At 40.8% G+C, this 9,829-nt stretch overlaps 1 protein-coding gene across 1 annotated transcript in view; it reads left to right on the top strand.

The window, feature by feature from the left end:
- LOC102878783 (T-complex protein 11 X-linked protein 2) overlaps positions 1-4,457 on the top strand; it is a 13,477-nt gene extending 9,020 nt beyond the window's left edge. The window contains exons 3-8 of the mRNA XM_015592823.1: positions 972-1,192; positions 1,599-1,735; positions 1,977-2,194; positions 2,288-2,469; positions 3,203-3,366; positions 4,228-4,457. Of these exons, the coding sequence (XP_015448309.1) occupies positions 972-1,192; positions 1,599-1,735; positions 1,977-2,194; positions 2,288-2,469; positions 3,203-3,366; positions 4,228-4,457 (1,152 nt within the window). The remainder of the gene's footprint in view (positions 1-971; positions 1,193-1,598; positions 1,736-1,976; positions 2,195-2,287; positions 2,470-3,202; positions 3,367-4,227) is intronic.
- The last annotated feature ends 5,372 nt before the right edge of the window (positions 4,458-9,829 follow it).

The raw sequence follows: 9,829 nt of genomic DNA, 5'->3' as shown, positions 1-9,829 counted from the left end.
TTAAATATCACCTGACACCTGTCAGAATGGCTATCAAAGAACAAGTGCTGAAGAGGATGTGGTGAAAAGAGAACACTGTTGGTGGGATTGCAAATTGATATAACCACTACGGAAAACAGTCTGGAGGTTTCTCAAAAAATTAAAAATGGATATAGCTTTTGACCCAGCAATTGCACTTCTGGGTATTTATCCGAAGAAAACCAAAACAATAATTCATAAAGATCTATGAACTCCAACATTCATGGCAACACAATTTACAGTAGCCAAAATATGGAAGCAACCTAAATGCCCATCAACAGATGATTGGATAAAGAAATTATGGTTCATGTATACAATGGAATATTACGCAGCCATTAAAAAAATGAAATCCTACCGTTTGCAATGACATCGATGGACCTAGAGGTTCTTATACTGAGTGAAATAAATTAGAGAAAGATAAATACCATATGATTCCACTTATATGCGCTATCTAAGGAACAAAAAGAACAAACTAATTAAAAACAGACTCACAAATATAGCGGGCAATTTGATGATGGGCAGAGGGGAGCGGGGCTGGGGAGCTGGGAGAATTGGGTGAAGGGTTAAAGAAGTACAAATTAGTAGTTGATAGTTGGGCACGGGGATGGGGAGCATGGCATAGGGAACGCGGTTAGCATTAATATGATTACTAAGTGGAGGGCTAATTGGGGGGATCATTTTATGAACAATATAGATGTATAATCAATGTACTGTATACTTGAAATGAAATAAATAAATTTATAAAATAATTTATAAATAAATGTATAAAAATAAGTTTTGAATTATAATTGGCTCCTAAACAGAGAGAGATTTCTCTATAAGAAATTTAGAGACCTAGTTTCTGGACCCCCACAAGATGTAGACTGGGATACCTTTGTTATAAGAGGGTTGTTCTTTGGAAAATGTTTAGGATTCTAAACAGTTTGGCTCCACTGATTTTCTTTTCTGTATAGATCTTGCTATCCCTGCTATTACCACGCCAGAACCGTATAAGAAATGAGATTGAAGAAGCTCTGGATATGGATCTCTTAAAGCAGGAAGCAGAGCATGGGGCCCTAGATGTCCCTCATCTCTCTAACTACGTTCTCAATTTGATGACCCTGCTATGTGCACCAGTCCGAGATGAAGCAGTGCAGAAACTAGAGAGCATAACAGATCCTGTGCAGTTACTGAGGTAAGAAACTAGAGGTACTGTCTTTGAAGTCACCGTACCAGAAAGCTCTGAGCCAGATACTGTGTTTCAGCCTCTGCCTTGTCTAGCTCTTCTATACTGAAGAACTGATTGATACCTATTTTTTTTCCTCCTGGAACTATTGGCTTTTATTTTCCAAAGTTAAAAGGCCTCTAGCCTGGTAACTAAAACGTCAGAAGACGTATCTGTCTCTAGCTCTGTTAACAACCCACTCTGTGACCTTGTCCCTCACCACAGCATCTTTATTTGTAAATTGAAGTAGGACTATTGTTTTTAAGGCCCCTTTTAACTATAAAATACTGTGATTTTAGGATTCCTTGCTTGGATTCCACCCTTCCACATTAGATTTCCTTTCATAGCCTAAATATTTGATTTCTCCTTATGACAGGGGTATCTTCCATGTTCTGGGTCTAATGAAAATGGACATGGTAAATTATACTATCCAGAGCCTTCAACTCTACCTTCAGGAACATTCTGTTCAGGATGAACGAGCTAAATTCCAGGAACTCCTTGACAAGCAGCCTGGTATGTTTAAAATTTAAGGGAAGAAGAGGGGAGATTTGATCTTGAATCTGCATTTTTACAGTGATGGAGTATTTTCTCTTTGAATAGGAAGTTTCTTCCTTGGATAAAGAGTAAAGAGAAGGAAATTTCTCTAAGACAGGCCTACAAAATCACTTCTTTATTGACCGAAAGTATATCTTAAAGCCTTAGTCTTCAAGCCTTGGAGTTCGAAGTCACTCACATATTCCTTTCTCTGCCATAGATCTCCTTGATTTCACTACACAATGGCTAACCAAAGCAGCAAGAGATCTCACTACACCATTTCCAAGTTCTCCTGAGTCTCCCAGCTCCTCCAGCATGGCCTGTTCATCTCCAAATTGGGAAGCTAACAACTCAGAGCTCCCCAGTCACACAATGGTGCTATACCAGGGTTACCTGAACCTTCTTCTCTGGGATCCTGATGATGAAGAGTTCCCTGAGGTAGGAATGTGTGTTAAAGTATTGCCTCTTTGTATTCAACACCTCCACTAGAGCCCTCCTCTCCTGACAGTCTGCTCTTCCCTGCCTTACCAGACTTTGCTGATGGACAGAATACGGCTGCAGGAGATGGAGTCTCGGTTGCAGCAGTTAACCATCCTGTCCTCAGTCATGCTAGTGGCCAGAAGTTTTTCTGGTAATGCTTTATTCAGGTCACCTGAATTTGTGGATAAATTGAAATGCATAATCAAGGCCCTGATGGAGGAATGTAGCTCTGGGTAAGCTTCATAGTTCTTTCTTAGAGTTGAAAATATTAGGTGGTTTTTGAGACATAGGTGGGCAATGTATTATTGCTATTCTTCATCTGAAACCACACAAAGGACCTTAGGAACCATCTGCAGAGATTGTTTGTATCTTTTGATAAGTAGTACTGAGGCTTGGGATAGAGAAAAAGGAAACTTCTTTCCAAATAGGAGAGTGTAGAGGCTAATTTACTATAAATGATCCATTATCATGTTTGTTAAGGATGAGTCATTATGTGCTTGAATGGGTGACACTAGATTTGTGTATATATCCAGATATCAGTTGGTCAATAATATTGATTGATCATTTACTATGTGCAGAGCACCACAACTAAAGTAAAATGAGGAATTAGAAGTCCAGGTCTATAAATATATTTGCAATTTAATTAGTGAAGTAGAAAAAACAACCATGGAAAATTTCCAAGAAAAATCTTAAAACAATATTTAAAGTTTATGGGACTAAAAAATACTGAATGGATCCAAGTATAGAACTGAACCCTTGCCCAATTTACCTTGTTTTCCTTGAAGTGGAATATAGTACTGTATATATGAAATTAGTTGACACCTTGAGGGTAACACTGAAGATATTTCACTTGCTCATTGGGTCCTGCTGCTAGCAGTGGGGAGCTGGGAATCTCCTTTGAGTGGACCTGGCTTCTGGTATGAGATTCTTTATGGGACACTCTGCTTTTTGTGCTTTATTGTCTAGGCCTGAAGAGGCTATGCTGAATGTGAGTGAACAAGTGTCTCAGGAAATCCACCAAGGCCTCAAAGACATGGGCCTCAGTACCCTGAGCTGTGAAAGCACAGCATCTCTTATAGGCCAACTCCAAAACATCTCTAAAAAAGAGAACTGTGTTCGTATTATCATTGGTAAGAGTCCCATGGTGGTGATGGGGAGTGGGGAAAGAATGAGGAGGATGAGAAGGTAGACTCAAGTCTGAAAGTCAGTTACTGAACTATTTAAAAATGGAAAAGCACAATCTTTGGGAATATCTTTTGGCTTTAGTTTCCTTATCTATAATGTACAGAGTTGAAATATATCCTTTTCAGTTTGAAAGTGAATGTATGGTTTTTAGATGGATCTGCAGTTAGGATATGTAACTTGCAGGTGTGAAATATTGTCCCACCAAACCTACTAAGTTATCCCTGGTCATCTCTAAATATAGTCTAAGATCTATGGTAGGAAAACCTTTGTCTATCCCTAGCTTTAACTTACCATGCAGGCCTCTACTCCCCTCCAAAGCACTGATGCTGACTTAGGCTATAGAACATATTTCATCCTGGAATGGAAGTAATGAACTTGGCCAGCTTGCTTTTAACTTTTACATTTTAATATAGTCTTATTTGAGTGTGTGGGCCTGAACTTAGTGCACTGGCTGCAATGCATGCCCTTAGAATTTCAGGTATAATGCCTAGGGTCCTCTTAGTAGGCCAAATGCACACCAGGATCTCACTTAAAGCCACATAATGTTATGAAGAGTCAGAAATTTACTAGCTCATCATCTTTTGATCATGTATTATCTTGAGAGCTTGATAGAATTCCCTGTGCCAAAACAAAACAAAACAAAACAAAAAGCAGATCTCATTTATATGGTTAATCCAAATGAGTAAGTAGGTCAGTGAATATCTCAGTTAACTTCAACTTTGGTGAGCAGAGAGTGCAAGGGCATTGTGAATTTCTTTTGAAAACTCTTTGATTTTTCTCTTTTCATTGTTTTTTCTTGTTCACAGATAAGCGGATCCGTTTGTTTCTCAGATGCTGTTTGGTTTGTGGCATGCAGGAGTCTCTGCTAGACTTCCCTGGAGGCCTTATTTTCATCGAGGGCGAGTTGGCAGAACTGGGTTGGAAGTTTGTTAGTCTTATGCATCACAACCAGCAGGTATTTAGCCCCTACTATGCTGAAATCCTAAAAAATATCATCCCTTCAGCTCAGGCACGAGAAACAGAAGAGTCTATCTGATAGTGCTGGACCCCAGATATGGCAACAAGGACCCAGGAGAGAGGGCTCAGTATGTTCCTGAGATGACAACACCTGTGGCCTACAGAGCAGCCAGTCCTCTTCCTCACTACAGCCAGGAAACAGGGCTGCAGGGCTCAAGCATGTAAACACCAACTGGCCCAGTCCCCTTCATTAATAAACTTCTGAGCTGCAAGAAAACCTCGGCTCCTTCTGTATTGCAACTGAATTCAGGTTTGGTGCCCTTATCCCCTAACTAGCTGAAAAGCCAGTGAGTTCTAAGTTTTTCCTTCATGGGCTGATCATTCTTCAGTATGTTGGCTTGAGCAGGCATCAGGACATCAGTTGCTAGCATTATTTTCTCCAGTGAAAATAATTTTTTTGAGGGCTATGAAAACTCTTTGTAGAATTATCTGGAATGTAAGGATAAGGACTTCTGGAAGTCAGAAATTCCCTGAGTCCAAGAGAGGACACAGAACCTCATTTCCACTACCACATTTTCCTATAATTTTAGAGGCTACAGCAACAGTAAGAGCCCCCACCTCCTGTACTGTGTGTGGCATGAAGCATTATGCAAACTAGGGTACTAGGAGAAAGTCAGTATTGTCTGCTAACAAGCATTCAGTTGAGGAAAGTTCTCAGCTTCCATGGGATCTCTCTCTCTCTCTCTCTCTGACTCTATCTGTCTCTCTGTCTCTCTCTGTCTCTCTGTCTCTGTCTCTGTCTCTGTCTCTCTCTCTCTCTCTCTTTCTCTCTCTCTTTCTTCCTCCCTCCCTCCTTCCCTCTCTCTCTCCCTCTCCACCCTCTTTCTCTCCTGGGGATCAGGGTTAGAGTCTCATGTCAAGTTCATCCTTGGTCCTGTTCTACAGCTGAATGAATCTCCACAGCTCTAACATTAGAACACCTCATTCTTCTTGATAGAGTGAAGTGGAGATAGGGCTTTTAAAAAGGCAATTAAATTAAAATGAGTTTGTTAGTGTGTGCCCTAATCCAATTTGACTGGTGTCCTTATAAGAAAAGGAGATTGAGACATACAGAGAGACACCAGGAGGCATGAGCACAGAGAGACATCCATGTGAAGAGACAACAAGATGGTGGCCATCTGCAAGCTAAGGAGAGCTGCCTCAGAAGAAACCAAACTTGTCAACACATTGCTCTTCAACTTCTGGCCTCCAGAACTGTGAGAACATAAACTTCTGTTCTTTAAGCCACCTGGTCTGTAATATTTATTTTATTATGGCAGACCTAGCAAAATGATACACTTCTAAATACAGAGGAATTGGATTGGGTGATAGCTAAGGCTTCATTCATGCACTGAACAATCACTAAGTGCTGACCAGGTACCAGACAGAGTGCTGGTGATGAGGCCGTCCTTCAGATTGTATGCTCTATGATGACATTCTGCTAGAGAGTGAGCAGGGTCCTGGGGTTCCCTGGCTATTGGTATACCTCAGGGAAAGTCTTTATGATAGCCCTACACAACTTATAGAAAGTGTCCCTCCTACCATTACATCACCACCTTTCTCTGATATAGGTTAGGATACTAAGAACAACCAGACAACCCTTCACCCCACTTTATTTTATTTTGGTGTGGGTATGGTATAGTGTCTAATCTTGTCTGTTCTGGTTTTGAAGTTTCTGCCCTTGGATATGGACACTGAAGGGATAATGTGTTCATATCCAAACCCTGGCTTTCCTTAACTCAGGGATTACAGGATGGTGCAATGATAAGAGGCAGAGCTTGGAGGGGAATTCTGTGATCATTAAAAGAATAATGCCATTAAAGGCTTATAAGGAACCAAATGAGATCAGTGGAATCCACAGTTAGGCATTAGGGCTGAAGGTGGGGACTACAGCAAAGGATCCCAGAAATAAGGGTATAAGTTCAGGGATAAATTCTGAGAAAAGTAGTGGGAACAGAGAGTAACACACAGAAACCAGAGGTATTCTGAGAGAAAGTACACAAGTTAGTTGCAGAAGAGAGATAGAAAAGGGCATCATCAAGGACATTTCCCTCGGAGTTCCCATAGCTTCTTCTGGGGCTCCTTTTCCATAGGGGCTCCTGAATCCAGGTAGGGGACAGGGAGAGGTCCACCACTCACCTCCACCAGCAGCTTTTGTAAGTAGTGCACCTCGTTAGTGGTACCTATGAACTTGATAACGTTGTACATGATGGATAACAAGAGAAACAACATACAGGAAATAATGTCTCTTCATGGAGCTAGTCCCACGTGAATTCCACAGACCCAGCCTCCTTGCCACCCTTTCCTTAAGAAGAGTGTGCCAGGGACTAGGGAATGAACAGGAGCAGCTGCCAACAGATCCTCTTGTCCAGGGATCTTTACTGCTACTTTGTTTTCAAATCAGTCCTCCCACCTTCCACTCTATACCATTCAACAGAAATCTAGTCATTCTTTGCTACAGTCATCTATTATGGACTCTGCACCTCAGAGATCTTTGATCTGCATGAAGACTAGATACTACGGAAACAAGGAGTGATAGGGCTTAGGAAATTCTGCATTGTCGCCCTAGGGTGGTTAACTAATTCAGCACCATCCTGCTGTCAGTATTCTCTAGCCTAAAACTACCAGAAATATATCTGTAACCAAACAAAATTGGGCTTTTTACTCATTGCAGTGAGGCAGAATGCACACCGTGGAGAACCATGAGGTGTTTGATAAGAAGGCATTAGGAATGAAGTATTACAGGAATTGGGCTTAAGTGATTTTTTGGAAGGTTCAAGAAAGTGGGGATTTGCTCTGGATTTTGTAGTGTTAGAAAGTGGGGATAATTCTGGGAAAATGACTAGAATTGACAGTGTACAATTTCAGGCATTGGGTCAAAAAAGTCACTATGGCTTTCTGCTTTTGTTCTCTGTCTCTCTGTCTTTGTCTTTCTGTCTTTCTACCTCCCTGCACTCATATCAGTGCCTTGAAGAAAGCCAGCTATGTGAGGACACTCAGGCAACCTTTGTAGAGGCCTTGATGACAAGGAACTGAGGCCTCCAGCTGATGGCTAGGTGAATGCACTATACTGAAAGCAGATTTTACAGCTTTAGATAACATGCAGATTCAGCCTATATTTTGATGACAACCTTGTGAGAAAAGCTGAGCCAGAACCACCTACCTAAGTCACTCCTAAATTCCCAAGAAACACAAATTACGAGGTAATAAATGTTTTTTTTGTTTGTTTGTTTTGTTTTGTTTTTTAAGCCACAGTTTGGGGTAATTTGTCACACAGCAATAGCCAATTAATACAAATTAATACATTAACTGAGGTATAAACTTAGGATGATTATCTCACCAACAGAGGCTTACAGGGGTCAAATGTGAGAATATAACCTATGAAGCACTACCAAACAGTGGGTTTGGGTTTCCCTGCAATCAATCTATGAAATGGATTTTAGTGTACAGAGTGTTCATTAAGTAGTTCCTTTGATATCAAAACCTATTGATATAAATAGTAGGAAGTAGTATTGAGCAGATGGAGAAGTTGAACTGTTGTGCAGATGCAACAAGAGCCTCAACCAACACAGCAAGAAGCTCTGGTGCTACAATGGTCGTTTGAGTACTGCACACTTGGGGCAAGATCTGTCATTGAATGGGAGCAACCTAAAAAGGCCTAAGATGTCTTTCACCCTACCTGCTGACAGTATTCCCAGAAGTTGTGGAACAACATTCCTTCATTGAAGGTGGGTACAGACAATGCACCAAAAGCATTGTCCAGTCATCTGATGGTCCTTTAAGACAGTAGCCAAGGCTGGAATTTGATTCACTGTTAGGATCCTATTGCTTTGTTATTCACCGAATATTTTCTTGATACTTAAAAGTTCTAAGAAACTGGGGAGAACACATTAACTGGTGCCAGGTAGCCTACCTGAAGTGATAATGGTGAACATGCATAATCCAGTAGCTTTTTTATCACATAAAGAAAAATACTTTGGAAGTAACCTTTAGAATGATGTATTTAAAAAGTAGTTTTGCAACAAGTATATGTGATTTTGTGTTTGTGTGTCCAGAGAAGGTGGGATACAACTCCTGTTGGAGGATGCATATTTGCAGTTAATACCATCAATTTGTCAGTGTCCTCACAGATATCCATTCATTCATTCATTCATCCCCTCCCCCACATACACTCATGCAAACAGATTCTTCTTTAGCGGAGGTTAAGGCTGAAGGGAGCTTCTTGAAACATTTCAGCAGAGGCTAAAGTTGAAGGGAATTTCTTGCAACATGTTTCAGAGACCTAGTGTACTGCATGTTAAGAGAGCAGTCAATCTCAATATTGCAGTTCCAGGGGTAACATATTTCAGAATCAAAGTAAGTCTGAGCAGTGTTTCTGTGAATTAACATTAATTAATACATGTTTCATTTTCTAAACTATTCAAAGCTTTTCCTGAAAGGTTTAATTATACTGCTATCAGCTAAGGATGTGTCTACAGCAGCAATCACCTTCAAATTTCACAATTTGATTGGCACCCCACATCTTCAGGCAGGAAAGTCAGTGGCTCACTTTTTCCAGAATTCAAGGCAGCGTACATGGCAATGTTAGTAGCTTTAAGAAACCTCATTATCTGAAATACCAGACCTTGTCATCACGTCTAATTGCCCAGCCCACTCTTCTCTGAACCTCAAACTCTCATTTACAGCTCCACGTAGAACAAGGTGTTAGTACATACTATCCTTTGCAGGCTGTGATGTGTGAAATGTGTGACAACCAAGGTTCTCTAACAGCTATCTGGACCACAATTAATGTACTTCCATCTTCACCAAGCATGAAGTCTCTTGTTTCTCCTGTCTGTCTCTCCAGCTGTGTTTGTGTGTCTGTAGAGGAGGCATAAACTGAATATCTTAGTGTGACGGTGACAGGAGCTTTAGTTTCAGCGAGTGCACAGAGCAGAGTCAGCCTGCACACAAAGCAATAAAACCATGGTCTTTGCTGACTACAAGTCCACTAGGACCCTAGGTATGAAGAGAACTCCAAACTCAGAAGAGCCATGATGGAGGAGGTGTATGAAGATAGAGGATCTGGGGGAAAGTCATACAGTATAGAGCCATGTCTACATGTCTGAGTGTCAGCCTCTGTACAGGGTCCTCCACATAGAATTTCTCATTGGCACACTGGGAAAAAATTTAACCCCCAAGCCTTGGCAACAGAATCAATGGGGGCAGGGATACTGACCATAGGGAGGGATTCTAAAGGGGCATATATTGGGCCCTCATTAGTACCTTGGGGCTTCCTCTATGTCATAGAATCCTAAATGAATATGAGCATTGTAAAATTTATACGAACTATATAAACATTTTAAATTTTAATGGATTCTGCCAAGTGAAACAAAATTATAAAAATTTGAAGTGAAAGTATATGAAAAGGAT

Source organism: Pteropus alecto, unplaced genomic scaffold (genome assembly GCF_000325575.1).
Source record: "Pteropus alecto unplaced genomic scaffold, ASM32557v1 scaffold2751, whole genome shotgun sequence".
Taxonomy (NCBI): Eukaryota; Metazoa; Chordata; class Mammalia; order Chiroptera; family Pteropodidae; genus Pteropus; species Pteropus alecto.
The sequence above is the reverse complement of the archived record's forward strand: the minus strand, read 5'-3'. Positions and strand labels throughout refer to the sequence as shown.